This window comes from Antechinus flavipes, chromosome 2, assembly GCF_016432865.1.
Source record: "Antechinus flavipes isolate AdamAnt ecotype Samford, QLD, Australia chromosome 2, AdamAnt_v2, whole genome shotgun sequence".
NCBI classification, from domain to species: domain Eukaryota; kingdom Metazoa; phylum Chordata; class Mammalia; order Dasyuromorphia; family Dasyuridae; genus Antechinus; species Antechinus flavipes.
Genome location: NC_067399.1, coordinates 59,954,019 through 59,977,652, shown reverse-complemented (window position 1 = coordinate 59,977,652; position 23,634 = coordinate 59,954,019). Strand labels below are relative to the sequence as shown.

The 23,634-nt window shown below is 41.2% G+C and overlaps 1 protein-coding gene across 2 annotated transcripts in view; it reads left to right on the top strand.

The window, feature by feature from the left end:
- The window catches only part of DUS2 (dihydrouridine synthase 2), a 65,188-nt gene that overhangs the window by 8,626 nt on the left and 32,928 nt on the right, over positions 1-23,634 (top strand). Inside the window, exons 2-3 of one of the 2 annotated variants that reach the window (XM_051974958.1) lie at positions 10,161-10,303; positions 20,167-20,212. In XM_051974958.1, coding sequence (XP_051830918.1) covers positions 10,178-10,303; positions 20,167-20,212 — 172 coding nt within the window. In that variant the 5' untranslated portion in view covers positions 10,161-10,177. Of the gene's footprint in view, positions 1-9,897; positions 10,304-20,166; positions 20,213-23,634 lie in introns of those variants that run through there. The other variant, XM_051974957.1, reaches the window with a different exon arrangement.

Genomic DNA, 23,634 nt, shown 5'->3' with positions numbered 1-23,634 from the left:
CAAACTTATTTTGCTGTCCAAAAAGAATTGGACTCTGAAATATTGTACAATTAGCCTGTGAAGGAAATAAAAAATGTAGGCAGGCAAAAATATAGGAATAGGAATTAATGTATGGTTCTTAGTCATCTCCCAGAGTTCTTTCGCTGGGTGTAGCTGGTTCAGTTCATTACTGCTCCATTGGAACTGATTTGCTTCATCTCATTGCTGAAGAGGGCCACGGCATCAGAATTGATAATGATGCAGTTTTGAGCAAATTTAAGACCCAACTATTCATTGCTGATTACTACTTCTCTTAATTTGGGAGTGCATGTAAATGAGCAGACTGTATGTATAGCTATTATTAGTGATCCACCCACCCATGCAAGCCAATTGAATACAAACATTCATAACTTAGGAGCACTGCTTACAAAACAGGTTAGACCAGACCAGGAAAAGCTGAAACATGTCCACAACTCCATGGAAAGGTAGGATGCAAACCTACTGTAGAAATACCCAAATAGACTTGGGTATTTGTTTACTGACTTTTCTTTTCTTCTTAGATTTCCTGCCAAGCCTGCAAGGGTTGGTCTGAGCACAAAAGGGACATAGAAAGGAGAAAAGGTAGAAAACAACCACTTTCAATAACACCTGTCCAGGAACTAGGGGGTCTATGTTCATTTTTGCTTTCCATTTCTGAGTGTCCAAAGTTGGAAAAAACTTAGTTTAGCAATTGAATTCAGAACATTTATTGGTCACCTCTTATGGATAAGGCATCTTGCTTAGTTTTAAGGTTAAGAAGAACCCATTATGCATTTAAGTATAATGCAAAGTAGGGAGTTTGGTGTTATGCATTTAAGTATAATGTAAGATAGGGAGCAGGGCAAATGAGAGACTCAGGTGGGTGCTCTGGGAAGATTGAGAAGGGAAAGAATACTTTGAACTGAGGGAATATCAGGTTAGACTGTATTGAGTCACGTTTTGAGGGAAGATTAATGAGTGAAGATGAGAAGAGAGTATACTTCAGTTATAATTTGTGGTCTGGAAAAATGCAAAAGATGGTAACATGAGGCTTGGAGCTACAACCTAGATAGTTCAGAGGGAGGGGAATAGTATGACAATGGACTCAGATTAAATTAAATGGAGACTAATTTAAATGCCAGACTAAGGAATATTTGTGTTTTACTCAACAGGCAATAAAGATATAATGAAGGTGGCTTTATTGTTTTAACTGTATTTACAAATACTTTTTGAGCATTTGCTACTGTGTATCCAAGGCACTGTTAGAAATCGTAGGAGCTATAAAAGTGAGGAAGACAATTTGCCATCAGAGTTGAGGGTCTATTAGTAGTGTTATAAGTTTGGTTGGAGTGTTAGATGGCTACATCTTAGTTGTTTGACAATACAAAGTACAAGGGAAGGAGGGAGGCAGAGGTTAAGTGGCTTGCCCAGGGTCACACAAATGGAGTCTGAGGCTGGATTTGAACCCAGATCTTCCTGAGGCCAGACCCTGTATCCTCTCACCACCTGTTGTCCTTCAGTTCTTTTGGTGCCTCATGATGACACCGAGGTGACCCTGGGTTTCCCAAACCCTGCCAATGGATCCAAAAGCCTTGTGAGCCTCACAGTGCCTGAGAACTTTGGGATGCGTCTGATGTCCAGAGACCAGTTCAGTTTGGCCAGGTTTGCTGCATGATGTTAATTTTTTTAGCTGTAACGGGCCCCAGAGTCATTCTAGTGCAGCTTATCATGGCTTGTATAGTGGAATGGATACCCCCCCCTACACTCATGAACTCTCAGTGTTTAGGCACACAGGCAATTGAAAAGGAAAATAGGCGAAGCCATGAAATTTCCTCATTTCATAAAAATTCATTTATGATTAACAGATATCTGGATAACATGAAATCTGGGTGACGAGGCAGAGGACAATGTCCTGCTACATCTTTTCCCCAACATGGCTCTGTCCAAATTGGGAGCCGCAGATTGTAGCGAGCAGAAAGGCAGCCTTGGAGCCAGGAGCACCTCCATCCAGGGTCTGACGTCTAGGTGTGCTAGCAGTTCTGAGCCTGTAGGGTGTTCTGGAAGTTACACATTATTAAAGCTGAAATCATCACGAAGGTTTCTTAAACATTCTTTATAAACTGCGGTCAATATACCAACTTGAATTGCTAGAGGGAGTCTGTGCATTTGGGAGTATTATCAGTGAAATAGCACATCCGATTCCTATTCTGATTTAATGACTAGATGATTGGTTCTCAAAATGTAATCTGGGGCCCTGAGAGTCCCCAAGACCTTAGAGAGGGTCTTTGGGCCAAAACTTTTTATGATAATAAGATCTTATTTGCCTATTAAAATACTCCTCCCTTTTCCAATTGTATTTCTGTGTGAGGTTAGATTTTCTCCAATCAAAACAATATATTGCAACAGATTGAATGCAGAAGCAGATATGAGAATCCAGCTTTTTTCTATTAAACCAGGCATTAAAAAGAAACAATACCATTCTCACTAAATTTTGTCTTAGAAGTTAATCTTTTTTCTCTAAAATATTATATATATGTACACATATAAATTTTAAATTATAATAAATATTTGATTTATCAGTTTTAATTTCTGAATATCTATAAATACAAACCCACACAAACAAAAGCTCTCTGGGTATAAATCAATTATTATTTTCACAACACCTTTATGCTCTTAAAATCTTATTGAGAGCTATTGGTCTAGAGTATTCTGCTATAGCATACTAAAAGTAAATTGTCATGAGGAACTTAATAGTAAACAGGTCTGCAGAATTATACTACCACAGGAATCTTGTTAATAATAACCTATTCAGAGAATTACACATGTTTAACATATATATTGGGTCATTTTCCATCTTGGGGAGGAAGTGGGAAGAAGGGAGGGGGAACAATTAGAATACAGGGATGAATGTTAAAAATTATCCATGTATATATTTTGAAAATAAAGTTTTAATAAAAATAAAAAAAATAATAATAATCTCTTCACCAGACCAATCTTCCTTGACCATGACATTGATCATGTCATTCACAGAAACCTTTCTTTTGTGTATAGGACAAGCTCTTTAATCTGATGTTCAAAGTCCCCCCAATCTGGCTCCTTCTGACCTTTCCAGCTTTATTTTTTGCTCTTAGCTTTATGGAGCACTGCCAGGCTGGTCAGTTCTCTGGGCTTAGAACACATTTGGCACTTTGCTACCCTTCACATTGCTTTGGTAAGGAAACATGATATGGAAGAGTGCTAGGCTGGAGGGTTGGGACCTTGGGGGTAAGGCCCAGCCACAGCACTTACCATCCTGGTGATCCTAGGCAAGTCACTTGATTGCGCTGAGTCTTATTGTCCCTAAAGTGGTCTCTAGAGTTCTTCATAGATCTAAAAGTCTGTGACCTATATTTCTAATTGCAAAATTCAAAATTTCTCTTTTAAATTTAGTCTTTCCTAAAATATTTAGAGAAATGTACTTAAGAGCATTATAATTATTAACTCATATAGTCTGCCATTTTTCTCCATCATTTTCCCAGTAGTTTATATTGATATAATAATAATTCATGTTTATATGATGCTTTGAAGTTTACACAGTGCTTTCTCCTCAGCAGTCCCATGAGGCATGTAGTACAGGTGTTAGAGAGGAGCAAACAGACTCAAGAAGTTGCTAAATAATTTGCCCACAATTACACAATTAGTATCAGAGTCACTATCCAATCCCAGGGGTTATGACTTGAGTCTAAAGGATGTTCCCCTATTCAGGGCTGTTCATAAGATGTAATTTTACCATGCTGCACTGTGAATGTTTGGAAGGATATAGAGAGGCTATAGAGATGAGAAGCCGTGGATGGCTTGTTGTTCTCTGCACTGTGGGAGAGAATATTACTTAAACCTGTGAAATTATGATTCTGTCGCATGGGGAATGATGTCATCTGATATCAGATGATGTCAGGTCCATTCTTTCATCTAATCTATACCTAAATCAATTAATCAACAGGCATTTATTGAGCACCTACTGTGTGCCAGAGGTTAATGTTTATATACCTAGTATATCCTTGCAAGCATACTGGATGAAAGTCTGATTGTTTCTTGTATTCTCTAATACCAATCTTCATCCAACTTTAGATAAAGCTTCCTTAATTGAGAGTGACATTTTGAAGTTTGTCTGTCCCTTGCAGCCTCTGACAGTGGAGATGCACATGGGGGTTCCTTATGTGCAATTCAGGTATAACTTAGAAGATTGCAAACGATCAGCTGTTGTGTATTGGGTGTCAGTGTTTACAATTGCAGTGAGACTCCTCCCTCAGAAGGAAAGCATCTCAGGGTAGAAGTAAGTAAGCAGTTTTTAAAAGTTGCTTGAGTGGAAAGAATACTTAACTTGACTTGTGTGATGGAGGCTTCTGAGAGGGATGATTGGACAGGTTGGGAGCCGGCAGCCTGGGAGCAAAGCTGGTGCACTCTGCAGAAATTAGGACAGGAAGGCATGTGCAGCAGAATGTGCCTCTATTGGGAGTATTTGTCAAGGACTGAGGCAGTTTGTGTAATGAGGGAGTGAATTAATTGTTAGTGGGACTCCACTCCCCTTACCTCCAGCCTTCCCCACAATGCCAGTGAGCCATAATGAAAGGTGGTAAGATGGATTTCATTTCCTACAGTATATATGCATTGTGCCTTCTGAAGGCCCTCCAGGGTTCTGTTGTCAATGGAGGTCACCAGGGAAGGGGGCCCAGAATTATTGAGGTAATGGGACAGCCTGTCTCTCACCTCCGTCCTTTCCATTTACCAACACTATTATTGCTGTTAATATCAGCATTCTTTCAGTGATGCTATATATTTGTGAATATGACTTGGAATAATGAATGCCATTATTTCTGAAGAATTAAGGTTTCAGGTTATCTAAAGGGGAATGGAGAGATACGTGGTAGATGTGAACAGCCTTCAGCACTTATCAATGAAAAATTCCTTGGTAGAAGGGCCATAAAGGGTATCTGTTGGGAGATCTGTGAGCTGGTCATATTAAAATGGCTGCTCACAAGAGAGGTAGAGGAAGGCCTTTGGAGGAGAGGAACAAAAATCATTTATGGAAAGTGTGAGTGGCTACACGAGGCACTCACACTTGGGAGATCCGGACCTGCATCTCTGCTGATGTGGTATGATCCCCAAATAGATATTACACATCATGGAATATTGTATTCTGTAAAAACTCATAGTTCAGCATATGCAGAGGGCAGTGGGAGTGAGGACTCTGGTGTGATGATGACTCTCAGCTTACATAATGATTTAAGGCTTTAAAAATAACATTCCTCATGATAACTCTGTGTGTACAGAATACTGTTGTATCCTTTTTACAAATGGGGAACCTGAGGCACAGAGATAAAGTGTCTTGTCCAGAGTCACTTGGCTAGTAAGTGGCTGGATCAGAGTTTGAATTCAAGTTCACTGAATCCAGATCTTTTCCCCACTGCACTCTCTATGTAATTTCATTTATGGCTTTCCCTGGGAGGCTGTTTCAAAACCTAGAATTTGCAATTAGTCTGAAAACCCAGACGTTTTCTTTCTTCTGCTGAGTGAGTCATTTTTCCAGACAGACAATGTTTTAGGGCTATTCAACTTTTGGTTGAAACAAAAGCTTCCTGTCCCAGAAGTGTCTGTGTGAATAGATCTTTATCACCTCTGTCTGCCACCATGTATGTGCTAGACTGACCTTGTCAGTGACAAAATGTATTTTCTGTTGCTCAAAGATGCCTTATGGGATATATTTGAAAATGTAGGGATTTCAAAATGGACTTTGAAGTAATTTTTGATGCAGTTGTTGGTCAATCAAAAGGAGGGAATTCCTCATTAGCTTTCATTATAAAATTAATATTAACAAAAGAAGAAAGAGGGGAAAAGAATAAAGGAGCAAATAAGATACTGTTGGTGTAGTCCACAAATGTACATATACTTTATAATGAGAGAGAAATCAAATTGAGTATTTTGAAGCTCAAAGTTTTATTAAAAATTTTTTAACATTTTAAATAAATTTTATAACATAATAAATTATAAACATTCATGATAACATTTATAATAAAACTTGAAAAGAAAATGAATGTTCAAATAGATATTTGGAATAGAAACAGTCAAATCTTTGCCTTTATCTTTATTTCTCCCTTGATAAATCAGATTTTTTTCTTCAAAACTCAAATGTAGTATGATTTGACTTCCTCTCTAGATCTCTTATTCAACTTAATTGCTTATAACTTTCCTAGCTTTCATCATCAATTAACAAGCTAAATCAGAGTTAGAAAAATAAGTATAATAATGAAGAGACCCAAAACTATGTCACGTACCGTGTTTCCCTGATAATAAGATACTGTCTTATTTTTTTTTTTTTTAAGACAGAAAAACACCAGAGGGCTTATTTTCAGGGGAGGGCTTATTTTAATGAATATTGATAGCCATTTTAATAAACAGGTAAATGTGAACAAAAAAAGTACCTTTATTCAATAATGATCATGTCATCTTCTTCAACAACATCGTCATAAATGTCCATACCCTGAATTCCGTCCTGGATGTTTTGCGCCTCTATTTCCTTCAGAAGAAGTGGACCCAATCTGTCATGTCCAGCAATATAGCTCTCTTTAAATGAACATGTCTTGTCCAGGTAACCTGCTCGTAGTGCCTTGGCGACACAGCTGTCAGTAATTTTATCCCATGACTTCTTCACCCAAGTCACAACTTCTTGCAGACAGGGCTTCACAAAGTTTCCACGCTGATTTCTTTCCATTCTATGTCCAATGTAGTCATTGACTTCCACGCGCAAATGGTCCTTGAATGGCTTGTTTATTGCAATATCAAGAGTCTGGAGATAGGCAGTCATTCCTGCAGGAATCATTACTTGATCTATTCTTCTCTCTGCAAGGAAGTTCTTCATTTCTTTAGCGCGGTGAGTGCTGGCTGAATCCCAGATTATCAGACCTCTTTGGTTACTTCGCATAACAAGTGGCAGCATTAAATCAACCAACTTTCTTATAATGGCTTTTTCGGTTTCAAGAATGTAAATGCCTGATACACGTTCAGTCTTATCTTTCTTGCCCTTACTGATGATTAGAGATGTGGCTTTCTTTCTATCCAAACGAATTGCCAAAACACAGGTGCAGACAGAATAATAAAATTATGACCATCAGTCCTTCTTTTCACTCCATCATGCCCCTCAATAATGTTTTAACCTCATCATGCTCCCTGAGTGCTCCTTCTATCCTCCATGATGCCCCCTGAGTTCTTCTTTTATCCTCCATGATGCCCCCTGAGTTCTTCTTTTATCCTCTATCATGCCCCTTTTATCCTCCATCATGCCTCCTCTCCCGCTTACATACCGGGTTTTTATGTTGTCCTGCCTCAGCTCTCCTCCGCGGCACTGCTCTCAATGGCGCCAGCAAGCAAATCACTGGGGAAGAACAGGATGACACGCTCACTGCTGCAGCTCTGATTGGATGCAGCTCAGAGTAGAGCGTGTGTTTCACCCGGAGTGGTAGGGGGGCCGAGGGCGCGGGGGAGGACGGTGCATACAGAGGGTACCGTAATGTAGTGTGTAGCACAGGGGATCACCTTCACTACAGTAGCAATCTCAATAGGGCTTATTTTCGGGGGAGGGCTTATTTTAGAGGAATCTTACACAGTAAGGGGAGGGCTTATTTTCGGGATAGGTCTTATTATTGGGGAAACACGGTAGATATCGAGTTTAAGGTACCAGGGTTATTTATTTTAGAATAAGTAGCCTTAGGAGGGACCTGCCCACTGTTTTCAAATATTTGAAGGATATTCCATGGAGGAAGGATTAGCTGTTTTCTGTATGACTCCACAGAGCAGAATGGTGACCACAGGGAGACAAATTACAGGAAAGTGTAAGGAATGACCATCTAACCATTAGAGCTGCCCAGCTGTGCAATGAGCTCCCTAGTGAGATACTGAATGTCTTGCTTCTTGCAAATGGTTCTGGGCAATCATTGGTTGAGGATGTTTCAGTAAATATTCTGCACCAAGTAGGAGTTGTCTAAGAATATTTTTGTGGCATTTTTCCAGTAGTTTATGATGGGGCCTTAGACAGACTGGATATGTGTTGGCCAAATACTAATCTAGCTTCATTTGGAAGACTTATCGCTATTAACTACAAGGTGATCAATTTCTCTGCCAAAGCAACTTTTCAGGAAGACCAAAGTTGTAGAGAGGTTGCTGTTTGCAGTTGGGGGCGGGAAGAGGTGGCAACGCTCTCAATGACAAAATCATAAATCCCAGTATTCCTTCCCATAAATTCCAGCTAGCTTCATTTCCCACCAGCTGTGTTTGCTTCATTTAGATGCCAGGAACATCATGCTTCCCTCAATATAAGTTTAATTTAGCTTTCATACTCTTTCCTTTGAGTCAAATTTTTCTGCTAACTTCATTTTGTCAACTGTGCTGCTTGATTTCATCATGGCCTAGGGGCTGAGACCCTCTAGCACCCAAGATCTCTTTGAGAGCAGGGACTGTCTTTTTCTTATTTATATCCTCAGCACTTAGCACAATGCACATAGTAGGAGCTTAATAAATATTTATTGACTATGACTGTGAAGTAAATTTCATAGTAACATTGTACTCTCTTAATAGGATTTGGATTCTTGTAAAATTCAGATCATTAAACACAAATAATTCCTTTTTTTTTTTAATTTTTATTTAATAATTACTTTATATTGACACTCGTTTCTGTTCCAATTTTTTTTTTCCCTTCCTCCCTCCACTCCCTCCCCTAGATGGCAAGCAGTCCTTTATATGTTGGATATGTTGCAGTATATCCTAGATACAATATATGTTTGCAGAACCGAACAGTTCTCTTGTTGCATAGGGAGAATTGGATTCAGAAGGTATAAATAACCCGGGAAGAAAAACAAAAATGCAGATAGTTCACATTCGTTTCCCAGTGTTCTTTCTTTGGGTGTAGTTGCTTTTGTCCGTCATTTATCAATTGAAACTCAGGTCTCTTTGTCAAAGAAATCCCCTTCCATCAAAATATGTCCTCATACAATATCGTTGTCGAAGTGTATAATGATCTCCTGGTTCTGCTCATCTCACTTAGCATCAGTTCATGTAAGTCTCGCCAGTCCTCTCTGTATTCATCCTGCTGGTCATTAAGAACAATAATATTCCATAACATTCATATACCATAATTTACCCAGCCATTCTCCAATTGATGGGCATCCATTCATTTTCCAGTTTCTAGCCACTACAAACAGGGCTGCTACAAACATTTTGGCACATACAGGTCCCTTTCCCTTCTTTAGTATTTCTTTGAAACCCAAATAATTCCTATGGAAGCTTAACTAGCTTTCTTTTTTCCTCATCTGCAGACTTTTAAAAATTATTTCTTTCTCATTCAGCAAAACTCTGTCTTCTCTCCTTCCCATCTCCTCCCCACCCTTATCTCCCACTGAGAAAGAAAAATAAAACCTCTGCTACAAACACAGGCAAGAAAAATCAATTCCCTTATTGGCCATGGCCTCCCTGCCTCCCAAATCAGTCTCAGTTTGTTCTCTGGGTCAGTCACCTCTATCTAGAAGAGGACACTATAGTTCATCATTAATTCTATGTAATCACAGCTGGTCATTGTGTTGATGAGAATTCCTAAGTTTCTCAAAGGTGTTTTATCTTTTTAATTAGGTGGTTATTATATAAGTTGTTTTCTTGCCTCCACTCATTCATCAGTTTGTATAAGCCTTCCACGTTTTTCTAAGCCATCCCTTTTATCATTTCTTATAAACCAGTTAGATTGTAAAAAATTGGGCTTCGTCCAGTCAATTTGTTCTCATCTCCAGTGAAACCAGGTAATAGTTTAAGAATTAAGGCTCCAGTGGCACAAGTGTGTGTGTGTGTGTGTGTGTGTGTGTGTGTGTGTGTGTTTTGTGCATTTTAATTCCTATGAGAGCCTCTGCCTTTGGGAAGAATGAGTCAGGTATTGTTGGCTGACTCTTATTATTCTCTTCCTTGAGATATACTGATATAACATTCCTGCCTTGATTTTTTTATGGAGCTAACTAGTTAGATCAAAATAAACAAGGTAAATTGGGGCACAACAAGGAAATCAGGACCAGATATAAGATGAAAATAAGAATTGTCACTTTGAATGTTAGAGACGATTTTCTCTCTCTGACTCTTGTTTCCTGTTTCAGCTCACAGCAGAGGAGGAATGATTGTGAACAGTCTCACGCTGTGTTACCAAGGCAAAGTTATCCTGGCCCCTATGGTTCGAGTAGGGACTCTTCCCATGCGTCTTTTGGCCTTGGATTATGGAGCTGACATAGTCTACTGTGAGGTAAGAAAACTCCAGAGTTTCTGAGAGAGCTCTTCCCATGGTGGTTCTCCCCAAGGTATGGAAAGATCCACCAAAGCCCTTGACTTATTTTTCACATACCTCCTGGAGCCACCCAGAAGGAAGAAATGTATATTTAATATAGAAGCACACATGCACCCACATGATTTTCCTGAATGAATAGTGTTGGCTAAGGAGATCTCATCTTTGGGAGCCTGGCATTACTGGGTGCTCAGCAGTGAGAACCTGACACTAATGGAAGCTCATTGTTGAGAGCCTGGCATTACTGGGTACTCAAGCAGCAAGAGCCTGGCATTACCGGGTGCCCAGCAGCAAAAGTCTGGCATTACCAGGTGTCCAGCAGCAAGAGCCTGGTATTAATGGGTGCTCAGTGTTGAGAGCCTGGCATTACTGGGTACTCAGCAGCAAGAGCCTGGCATTACAGGTGCCAGGTAATCTCGGGGCTTTGGCCTGCTCTGTCCTTTGTAGGCATGCTGTGAAGCTGAAGGGGAATGCGTGACCACCTGGTTGAAGTCTTTTTTCCCTCTTGGAGACTCTCAGCCCCAGAAAAGGAGGTTGGCTCTGGTCAGATCTGCCTTGGTGAGGAGGATACATAGATATGTTCTGGAACGGCTTTGGGTGGCCTGGAGTCTCAGACTAGAAATCAGAAGTGGGCCTGAAGGCTGAGGTTGGCCCCCACACTAATCTAGTGCCGTGGGGTCTGCAGGAGATGAAAGGATTTTGCCTGAAGTTGGGCAGATATGAGTTGCTTAGTCTCACTTTGCCTCAGTTCCCTCTGTTGTAAAATGAGGAGGTCCATCTAGATGAGGTCCAAATTCTGTGATTTAGATCACAGAAGTCTATGTGTGCATTAATTTGAACACTCTTAACAAAAACGTCCCGTTTGCTTCTATGACTCTTGTTCCTTCTCCCTTGTAGAGTTTGTTGTGCTCCTTGTTCGTTTTTCAACAGTCATTCTACTTTGTTCATGTTGCACTTCATCTATGTTTTCCCTCATTCGGTTTAGATTCCTCCTTTATTAACGCCCTTGGTACTTAGGAGAGAGACAAAAATGAAACGGTCCGTACTCTTGAAGAACGTGAATTTTGTTCAAGAGAAACGATATATACAGAGAATATTCAACACAAAATCTATACAAGTAATTTCCAAGAGGAGGGAGGCTAGCTGCTGTAGGGATCAGGATACATTTCTTGTACGAAAAGGCTTTTCAGATAGAATTAGAGATAGAAGGAGGTGAAGGTCAAGATGAGGTGCACTTCATGTTGGGGGACGACCTGGACACAGCCTTGGAGAATTGCTAAGCAGTGCCTGGGAAGGCAGGCTGGAGTTTAGGAGCCAAGCAGAGGAGTGTGTGTCTTACCCTAGAGGAAAGGCAGACTGTTGGGATTTTTGAGTGAGGATGACATTGTCTGACTTAGGCTTTAGGAATATTAACTTTGTACCTGTGTGGATGAATGTAGAAGGGAGAAACTTGAAGCAGGGAATCCAAGTAGGAGACTGTTGGAACAATTCAGAGAACTGGTGATAAAGGCCTAATCCAGGATGGCGCCCTCAGGGGAAGAAAAGGGGACAGATTCCAGGTAAATTGTGGGAACCCCAAGTGCCAACTGATTGGATGTTAGATGGGAGTGGGAGGAAAGTCTGCCTGAGTGACTATTTGCAAGAGGACCCTGACATCAGAGAGGGGATGCCATGACATATGAGGGAACTGGATTTCAGTCAGGGAGACTGGGCAAGGTCCTCTGCCTCACTTTCCCCTCCAGAGCCTTTGAGTCCAGTGGCCCGCTATATGACTGGAGATGGTCCTGGTTTCAGTGGGAGTCCTTGACCTTTTAAGCTAAGGTTTCTGACAGATCTCTGTTTGACTGAGGCTGCAGCCATTCAGCGATTAAGGCTAGGTAGCAACTGAGGCAAAGAATCTCCTCTTCAGCTTAGTCCAAAAAATCTAAATAAATAACTGAATGAATGAATCTGAGAGGGGAAGACCCTCTGGATTTCTGGCCAAAGCAGAAATGATTGCTGTTTACATTCAATCTGAATCAGTCAGGACCCAAACTATGACCAAATGGGGCTTCCTGTAGGACTGACTGGTGACCAATTAGAATCAAATTGGTTTTGATTTAAAGCATGATTCTTAAGAAAGAAATCTAGCCGATAAACTCCAAGATATCTTAGGAGAGTTCAAAGGTGCAAAAGAGAAAAAAAGTGCTTTTAAGAACACCTGTAGGTAAGGGTATGGTACCTTATGTGGATAGAGGGGGAGAAGGAAGACCAAGAACAAGTGGTGGTAGAAGGGAAGAGAATGAGCAATACTATAAAATACCAGGAGCAGCCATGCAATCCGGAAGAAAGAGGACCAGGAGAGAGTGGTGATGAGAGGCGAGAGCTGCAATATAAAATCCTGCACAATGGAGGACTCAGAAAAGACCATCCATCTGATGTGGCCATTAGTTGATCGTGGAGAGAATAGTTTCAAATGACAGATGAGATCAAAAACCAGATTTCAAGGGATGGTAAGGTGAGTGTGAGTAGAGAAGATAGAGGCAGTTCATGTAGATCAGTTTTTCTAGGCATTTGCCTTTGAGAGGGAAGAAAGATACTGGATGAAGGCTTGTGGGGATGGTAGAATCAAGAAATGATTTTTTAAAAGATGAGTGGCAATGTTTGTAAATAGTAGATGAGAAGAGTTTGCTAAATAAAAATACCTAAATATGATCCAGAACAAACTCTCAGAAGAGAGTATACCAGTAGCATGCCAGGAATCAGAATCGCTTCCCTTTGAATTATCCCAGGAAGATTTTGAAGATCAGGTACCAGGCACTGAGCTCCTTTCTGGAAGTAAACTGCCAAGTGTTCCAACTACCGCAGAGAGCACAACTCCATTGGGCTGGCCATACTGTTCGAATGTCAAATGTATGCTTGCCCAAAAAAGATTATTTTATGGAGAACTCACACAGGGCAAGGGCTCACCAAGTGATTAGAAAAAATGATTCAAGGATCTTCTCAAAATCTCTCTTAAGAACATTAGAATCGATTGTATGACACAGGAGGCACTGGGACAGGACCGCCCAGTATGATGTGCCCTCATCAGAGAAGGTGCTGTGCTCTGTGGGCAAAGCAGAATTGAATTAGCTCAGAGGAAAATTAGAGGAGCCCCCAAATGTTCATATGGACTATTGGTGTCCGACCTGTGGCAGAGCATTCTAAGCTTGTTTTGGTCTGATTGGCCACAGTCGGACATGCTGCCCCTGGACTCTAACATAGTGATGACATTTTGGTCCTCTTCAAGTACAAACACCAGCCAACCAATGCAGAAGAGCTGGGAGAGAGTAGAATCAAGGTACTAGTAGAGGGGATGGTATTTGGTATTTACGTAACATAATTTCTGGGTAATTTGATAATTTTATTAATAATGCAGCTTCCTGATAAAAGGGCATCATTTAGCTTTTCCCTCTTAGACCAAAGACAATCGAGGCAGTGAACTCATAAGTTTTATGTCCTTCAAGAGTAGATGTTGTCTAGGGTGGCAGTTAACTCCAAGTAGTTAACAATTAATGAGAAGAGTAAATATTACTGTGAGGCGCTGAGCCTGAGCTTGGATTAAGCCATTTACTTCTAAGTTAGCCCCAGCTTTGGGCAGTCTAGTCAAAGAATTTATCCCTTCCCAAACCTGAGTAGAACACTTGGGTGGGTTCTGAACAAAAAAGTTAGTCCAGTTAATTATCAGCAATGTCCTTCCAGAAACTAAACTTTTAAAATCAAGACTTTAGAAAAAGAGGGGAATTCGGGATATCCCCAAATCATTGGTTATTAATTATCATTTTGTTCAAAGGAAAAGGATCACTACAACCTCAGAAACAAAGTAAAGGCCAATGGAGTGGGGGATGCTGGTGAAGTCATTTAGGGTTATAGCTCAGGAGCAGAAGGGGCTGGTTCAGTGGAAGGGAGAAGGCCCTGAGAGGAAAGTTTGAAGCAGTTGCTGAGGTGTGGGGGAGAGAGAGCCTGTCAATGAAGACTAAGGCAGCAGGGAGGGCCCAGCCAGAATTGGGGAGCCTCAATCTATAGTAGTCTCAGGGGAAGCTGGGGCTTCTTCCATTGTGTTCCATAGGAAGTTTTACACAGGAAGGAAAGAGGCTGTGTGGTTGGAATGACCCTGGGCAGGATTTTAGAAGGGGATGACTGGAGGCAAGACCAGCCTCCCAGTAAAGGGCAGGGGTAACTAGAAGAGAGAAGAGTTCTTGTCAGAAGCATTTGTGGGTAGGGAAGAAATAACTGTCCCTTGGATAAAGAAGGTAGAATGAAGATGTGGATCTTGGGAGCTAAGTTTTGTGAGGGTCATCAAAATGTAAATGGAAGTCCCTCCTGAGTGTGAAGGCAGGGGTGGGGAGAAGAGAAAGACCTTATTTCTTTACATTTCCTGTTTCTCATTTCTTGTGGCACAATAATATTCCATTACATTCATAGAACACAGTTTGTATCACCACTCCCAGATTATTCAACACATGGGTTGCTACCAGCTTTTGTTTACAGAAAAGTGTGTATTTTATGCTCTCAAACTCTAGCTGCTCCTGTACAAGTTAACCAGGAGGGCAAAACTGAATACTTTCTTTTTGATAGTGTAATTCTCATGTTTCAAGATGAGAGAGAGAAAGAGAACATATCTAGACCTGTATACATACATAAGTACACATATGTGTGTGGAGTATGGGTGTACTGGTATGTATATACATATACCCATGTGCATGCACTTTTGGTTATGTGTGTATAATAAGTATATCTGAACACCTATACATACGTGCACATATACCTATACATGACTACATGTATATTATATGTATAGATGATTGTAGAGTTCTTGTGTGTGTGTATGTATATATGTACATACATATACCTGTATGTATAGAGAATGTATATGTGTTAAGACAGCCTGGCATAAGCGACAAAAGATATCCTCAAGCGTCAAGAAAGCCTAAATTCTGGTCTTAACTGTCACATTGACTGTATAGTCCCGGAAAAGTCAATTATTTCTCAATCCTCCAGACTACTCATGCCTGTCTGCATTGGTAGTAGGGTTTTCCCCAATGGCAGTCCCTTATACCACTGAAATCCCCGTACTAAAAAGAAAGAGTGTTAGTTAAATGCTTGACACCTTTTCAGAACCCATGAGAAGATTTTGGTTATTATTATGATTGTATTAACTAATATTAATTTAACTAGTCTAGTATTAATACTAGAAAGTCTAAATGGATCAATTAACAAAAATTTTATTTTGAAACTAAAAAAATTTCATCCTATTTTGATTTCCTTTACCTAGTGAATTAAGAAAAAATGTTCTGTTTTGGTTCCTTGCAGATTGGTCCTTCAAAATTTTCTTAATTTCCAGCCTTTTGGGTGTTAATACACAGGACAAAAAAACAATGTCTTAGCTTATTTGTCTGTTGACATTTTCTTAGTGTTTGAAGCATTTCCCCTTGAGCATCAAAGAAGTTGAAAGCTTATAGGAAAGAAGCTTCTCCACCAAAATGACAAGGGGAAACACTATTGTACTCCCCGTTGAATAGGGCCATGCTGTAGAGGAGTCCTTGCTAGTGCTGGTAGTAACAAAGAAGATTTTTGAAAAAAAAAATATATATATATATATTTTTGAAAGCTTAGTTCTGATGAGGATTGATTTTTTTTTCAGGATTTTTTTTCCATTTTAAAAATTGTGATCCAATATAAATTCAATTCAGTTTCTTTCATGCTCTTTACCAGTCACTTTTTAGGGAGTTGAAGATGTATGGTTTTAATATAGAAAAACAGTTTTTAAAATTATCGGCTAGAGACCTCAACATGGCAGAGTGAAGAGGATCAGAATAGCCCATCACTTTCATACAACTACTCTGACAATTACGAATAAAAAGAGCACCAGGTTGAGTGATGACCACGTAATCTGAGGGCATTTTTTCCAGTCCGAGTTGCCACAAGGAGATAGCCAGAAGCTTGCAAGCACTTAGAGAAGGGGTCCAGCCAGGAAAGGCTGGCCCAAGAGCATGGAGCCCGGATGCCCATTCAGTGTAAGGACCAAAAGTAGGTGAGAGAATCTTGGAGCCTACAGCTGTGTTACTCTGACCTCAAACTGATTACGAGCCCTCGGGGCTTGGATTCAGAAAGTTCCTGCCTGAGCTTCCCCTGAGGTCCCTGAAGCATTTACCTCTTACAAGGAAGAGACACTGGGCCCCCCCAGAGTGATGTATTAGGACCAAAGTAGGCCCTGCAGCTCCTTCCCACGCACCAAACCTGCTCCTGACTCAAAGATACATTCTTGTAGGAGGACTGGGAAAACAAGTAAACAGGAGAAAACGTTCCCGACAAAGGAATCCTGGGGGCCCAGCCATGCCCACGAAGTAAGGCAGGAGAGCCTTCATCTCTAAGCATTACACCTAATTGTGGAAGTAGCAAGTGCCCCCACAGAGCTAAGACAGCCCCAGAGCGGTGGGGTTTGGTGAAAGAAAAGGGAAGGGGGAAAACCATACCTGGAGAGGAAGAGGGATGAAGGGAAGCCACTTACTCTCTCCCATAAGTGGGGATATGGTGAAAGGGCGGGAGAAGTAGCGGTGACATAAAACTTTCATTTCACGCAAAGGAGGGTTGCAGATCCATAGCCACATACTGATTTTGAGGTAGAACTCCCTTAACCCCACACGGCAGTTGGTGGGAACAGGGAGAAGGGAGATAGAAAGCTTGTGTTTGGATCAAATGAGGAAATGCTTGTGAAAGCACCGTGTCATTGTGAAGCTGCTGGCTCTCGTTTTCTGTCACTTATTTTATCGGCCCGTGACCATTTACTGGTGTTATCCCAGGTTGCCCGCCCTCCGCAGGCTTAGCTTGAGTTTGGACCTTCCGTTACTGAAGTAACCTCCCCTGTTCTCTGGTGCCGACTCCCCCAAGCGGTCCGGAAGGGATAGCCAGGCCCGGGACTCGCTTTGCCCGAAGCACAAAGTGCAGTATTCCTTCCGAGAAGAAAGCGGGGACGGGACTTCCTGTGGCAAGGAAAGGGACGTGCTGCCCCCTGGCGGGTGGAAGGCCGGCTTTCCTCAGAAGTGGCGTAAGCCGGCAAGGATGGAACTTGGTGGCTCAGGGGCACTCCCCACATCTACGGCAGCAGCCAGCCTAGGGAAGGCAGCAGCCAGCCTAGGGAAGGCAGCAGCCAGCCTAGGGAAGGCAGCAGCCAGCCTAGGGAAGGCAGCAGCCAGCCTAGGGAAGGCAGCAGCCAGCCTAGGGAAGGCAGCAGCCAGCCTAGGGAAGGCAGCAGCCAGCCTAGGGAAGGCAGCAGCCAGCCTAGGGAAGGCAGCAGGATTTGAACCCGTGACCTCTGACTCTGGCGCGCGGGCTCTTTCCACAGCCGCTCCTCGATCCGAACAGCTCTCTGTTACCTGGGACAGTGAAAAGTCTGTTTCCTGACGTGGGTCCCTGACATAGAAGGTGACCTTGGCCCCACAAGGCCCATAGGAGGGCCAGGGGCTGATGAGCGCGTGGGAGCCAGCGGTCTCCCCGGGACGCCCGACTCCGGGGGACTTCCCAGCCCCGACCCGGAGCGGCCGCCTTACCACGGGAAGTTTGCCCTGGGGTTCAGTTCTCGCCACTCCTTTCACTGAGGAAGCTGGGAGTCAGCCTGCGCATTCACGCCTTGTGATGGGCCAGGGCTGGCTGTCTGGCCCAGCTTAATGGCCTACTGCCGGCTTCCAGCCATGTAGGGCACAGAAAATATCAATAAAATCACTTTAAAAGAAAGCTTTTTCAGGCTGTCAGAAGCGTTGGGATGGTGGTGGTGGTCATCCAGTCATTGGGTTCAGCCCAGCTGGATGGAGCATCTCCGGCATGGCGGATTCTCTGACCAGTGATGAGGTATATAGGGGAAGTGCCCGAGGGTCTGGCTCTGAGGGGCTCGCAGTGTGTTGGGGACAAGGGCGGGCACTGCGTCTCACAGAGAAGGCTTTGTGACCAGGCTAAAGGAAGCCAGAGAAAATGCTGTAGCAAAAGTTGAGAAAGGAAGGAGATGAGGAAGGAAAGCGTCAGGGAGGAGATAAGATCTGAGCTTCTAGGAATGGGACTTTAACAGGGACGGGTGGAGGGGATTTTGTATCAAACATGAGGAAATGGCCTGCTTAAATGAGGTAAGAGCGAGATGAGCTGGGAGTCCCGCGAGAATGGAGCAGAGAGGGCACGGAGCAGAGGTGATAAGGAGTAAGGCTGCAGGAGGCCAGACTTGGAGGGCCTTGCTTACTAGGCTGAGGAGTTTGTATTTTATTCACCTAATATAGGGAACCTTAGAAGGTTTTGGAGCAGGGAAGCAACAGGATCAAGAGTGAATGCAATTAATTTTGCTGCCTGAATTCTGTTCTTGATTGGGTTCCCTTATCTTGAATCTGGTGGGCACGGTGTTTTCCAGGATAAAAGAGTTAGGTGTGGGCAGCTAGGTGTCATAGTGGTTAGAGCACCAGCCCTGAAGTCGGGACCACCTGAATTCAAATGTGACCTGAGACACTTAACATTTCCTAGCTGTGACTCTGGGCAAGTCACTTAAACCCAACTGCCTCCACAAAATAAATAGATAAATAAACAAATAAGCAAATGGACAAATAAATAAAAATAAAGATTTAGGTGACCAGAGAAAAAGAAAGAATGGTTTATGCAGACTGTCTCAGGACTCTCTTGTGAGCATATGGCATTCTTTTTCATTCTGGTAGTGCATTGTTTATACTCAAAAATGGGTGAAGAAAAAACTGAGATATTCACTAAACTGTACACAATAAGGCAGGCAGCAGCTAAGATGGCATGTTTCAAAACAAAGCGTGATGATGAACAAGCATCAGCTGTAGCTCAAGAGGCCTGTCAGCTGATCAGAAGGAAAACTACTGTGTGCTTCTTTGCTGATTGAATCAGAAACACTCAACTCAATACTCAGGGTCCCTGGATTTGGGCCACCCAGATTTCTCCCTAAATTGAACATTGCTAAATTAGGCCATCCCATTTTTATGTCTCATGGAACCTTGGAAGAGAAGGAAGCCCCAGGGATCATCAAGTCCAAAGCTTCTTAAACTGGGGGTTGTAACCATGTGGGCTCATGGAATTGAATGTAAGGGTCACAAACTTATGATATCAGTTAATGTTTGATTTGTGTACCTATTTTACAAAACTATATCCCCAGGGTCACATAAAAAAATTTCTTGGGCACAAAGGGTTCATGAGTGGAGAAAGTTCAAGAAGGCCTGATTTAGTCAATCCCTGAGAAGAAATATGAATGTCTGCAACAACATCCTAAAAGAAGGATGACCTTCAAACTGCCATTCCTCCCCTCAAATAGCCCCATGCCATTTCCAGATAACTCAGATTATTAAGTCCTTTCTTATTGAACAAAAAAATCCTTTTTTCATAGTTTCCACTTGGTGGTTAGTTCTCATTCTTCCCTCTGGGACAAGGCAGAGTCATCCCTCCTCCCCATGACTGCCTTGCAGATGGCTGAAGGCAGTCTAGGAGCCCACCCCCTTCTCTTCTCCAAAATAAACATCTGCAGTTCCCTCAGAGGGTATGGTCATCCAGACCCCAAACTGGGAATGTCATTCCTAAAATTGGCATCTAGGTCCCAGCATGTGTCATCAGCTGGACTCTGATGGGTGCTGAGTATTTAGGAGGGGATTCATGGTCTTGATGCTGTCATCTCTGATTATCTTATTTTTAAATATTGTCATAGGCAGAAGCGCTGCTCTGAGAATGCTAGGAAGCATCCCCACCCCCCCACTCCTCCAAGTGGGAGAGCTCTGCCTGCCAAAAGACTAATTTAGTATGCTTTCATTTCTTGACAGGAGCTGATTGACATTAAGATGCTTCAGTGCAAGAGAGTTGTTAATGGTAAGCACAGGGCTCTTCCCTGGCTCTTTTTTGGAGTGTTTTATATTTCATATTCAATTTGTGCTGGCTGGTTTTAAATAGATTTTCATTTTTCCCATCCCACCCCCTTCCCTACTTTTTAAAAAAAATATTATACATGTACATTAATTTTTAAATACACATTTCTTTACAAATCATATTGGGAGAGAAAAATCAGAACAAAAGGGAAAACCCACAAGAGAAAAAAAATAGAAAAAGAAAAAAAAACTGAACATAGCATGTGTTGATTGACATTCAGTCTCCATAGTTCTTTTTCTGGATGTGGATGGCATTTTGTACCTAAAGTTTATTGGGATTGCCTTGGATCACTGAACCACTGAGAAGAACCAAGTCTTTCATAGTTGATCATCACACATTCTTGCTATTATTGTATAAAATTCCTGGATCTGGATTATTTTCACTCAGCATCAGTTCATATAAATCTTTCCAGACCTTTCTAAATTCAGCTTTTTTATCTTTTTTTATAGCACAATAATATTCCGTTACCTTCATATACCACAGCTTGTTCAACCATTCCCCAACTGAGTGGCATCTACTCTTTTTCCGATTCTCTGCCATCACAAAAAGAGCTGGTGTTTTTGCACGTGGGTCCTTTTCCCTCCAAAATTTCGCTTTACTTTTAGAGGCAATTGGGGTTAAGTGATTTGCTCAGCTCAAACCCAGTCTCAGGTACTTACTAATCTTGGGACTGGGCAAAGTACTTCACGTCTTAACCTTAATGTTCTCTTCTGTCAATTGGGGTTAATAATAACACCTGCCTTCCAGGTTTGTTGTGAGGATCAGTTAAGATAATAACTGTAAAGTGTTTAGCACAGTGCCTGGCACAGAGTAGGCGCTAGAGGAATGTTTCTTCCTTTCCTCTTCCCTGATAAAAGCCTGCTTTTCTGTGAGAACTTCCAGCAGGCTGCCATTGTGTGTTACTGATATGTGACAAACTCACTTTCTCATTTTGTTTTTTTATCTTAAATTTCTGTAAGATCAGTCTGATTTCTTAAGGTGTTGATAAGTGTGAAAAGTACTGGAAATATCTTTCATCTGTAGATGTTAGGAAATACTACTTTGTATCTAAAATGTAGTTAAATTTTATATAGAATCAAGAATGGTCTGTTCACAGCTAATTGATGAAATTCATTATTCAGTTTGAAATTTCTATCTTGATTAGCATTGTGTATTCAGCCTTGTGGAATTCATGATGTGTAGGAAGTCTAAACTTTTCCCCATTTAAGTTTATGCCTCATTTTAAGAAAATCCAATATACAAAAACATGAATTTACAAATAGATAAATAGGAATGACTGTGCCATAAAATAACCCATCACAGATTTTCTTTATTAACTTTCTATTCATTAAAATTGTATTTACATGAACTTTTTAAAAGAGAAGCACATTTATATTAATAGCTCTAATCAAGGCAAAAAACCTATACTTAGATAAATAAGCTTCTCAAGTAAAAGACTAAAGAAAACAATAGGACATTCGTCATATCTTTTGAAAATCTAGCATGCAAAAAATCCGTTACATGTGAGTGATAGACACATAGTCTTGCTCTCAAGAGCTCAAAGCTCAGTTTCAAGTTTTTCTTGTTTATGCTTGTGATTTTATCCAGAACTAGCTATATCTGTGATATTTTCTTATTGATAAGAGTTAGGCCATAAAGGATGGACAAGGGAGGATATTCTCAGTGTAAATAAGACATATAAGACATACAGCATGTCAAAGGGCCCTTGGAGGGAAGCATGGACAACTGGAGGGATTAGGAAAGGCTAATATAGGAAATATTATTATCTGAGGTCAACCCTGAAGGAAGCTAAGGATTCTCAGAGGCAGAAATAAAGTGGGACCTCATTCCAACTGTACTTCAGTGAATCGTTTACTGAGCACCCCCACTGTGCAGGGGTATACAGCAAGGGAATTGACCAGAAATGTTGCCACTCTTTAGATCAGCCTTCACACATTAGCTCATTATCTATTTTAGTAAAGTTACTCATAATTTCCTTACTGAAAAACCGTACCATAAATGTATATCTGCTAACTCCTGTCCTGACCAAACTCTATTAGTAGACAAACATTTCAATAATTTACTTTTGTAGGCTCTGTTTTCTCTATCATCTCTCCTATAGGACACATCTCTCTTATAATTTTAAGACAAACCACAAAGGCAAAAAAAAATATTCTTTGTTTCCATCTCAAATTTAAAAACTTTTAAGAGGATAAATGAACTGAATCAGTGGGGAAAATCCTTACTGAATTATTTACTTCAATTAGTCAACATTTATTAAGTGCTGTGCAAAGCACTGGGGATACAAGAAAGACAAAAGACAGTTCTTGCCCTTGAGTATCTCACAGTCTAATAAGGTAGACAACAGGCAGACAAATATGTACAAACAAGTTGTGTATATAAACTGGAAATAAATAGGAAATAATTAAGAGAGAGAAGGCACTAGGATTAAGAAGTACCTGTAGAAGATGGGATTTTGGTTGGGATTTCAAGGAAGTTAAGTGGGCAGAGTGGAGAAGGGAGAAAGAGCATTTCAGGCATGGGGGACAATCAGAGAAAATACTTGGAGTCAAGAAGAGGTGGATCTTGTTTGTGAAACAGTAAGAAGCCCAATGCCATTGGTTAAAGAATATGTCTCTGGGAGTGAGGCATGAGAAGGCTGAAGAGGTAGCAGGGAGCCAGGTAGAGAAGGACTTTGAATCACGATCAGAGAATAATGTTTTTACCTTGGAGAAACAGCCCATGACTGTATATTCATAAATGAGTGAATACAGTGGCAGAAACTAGATATGGATCCACACTTAACACTGTACACCAAGATAAGATCAAAATGGGTTCATGATTTAGGCATAAAGAACGAGATTATAAATAAATTAGAGGAACATAGGATCGTTTGCCTCTCAGACCTGTGGAGGAGGAAGGAATTTGTGACCAAAGATCTAGAGATCATTATTGACCACAAAATAGACAATTTTGATTATATCAAGTTAAAAAGCTTTTGTACAACCAAACCAATGCAAACAAGATTAGAAGGGAAGCAATAAACTTTAAAGATTAAAGAAGGGAAAGAGGCCTGTATGTGCAAAAATGTTTGTGGCAGCCCTTTTTGTAGTGGCTAGAAACTGAAAATTGAATGGATGCCCATCAATTGGAGAATGGCTGAATAAATTGTGGTATATGAATGTGATGGAATATTATTGTTCTGTAAGAAACGACCAGCAGGAGGATTTCAGAGAGACCTGGAGAGACTTATATAAACTGATGCTGAGTGAAATGAGCAGAACCAGGAGATCATTATACACTTCAACAACAATACTGTATGAGGATGTATTCTGATAGAAGTGGTGGATATCTTTGCCAATGAGAAGATCCAATTCAGTTCCAAT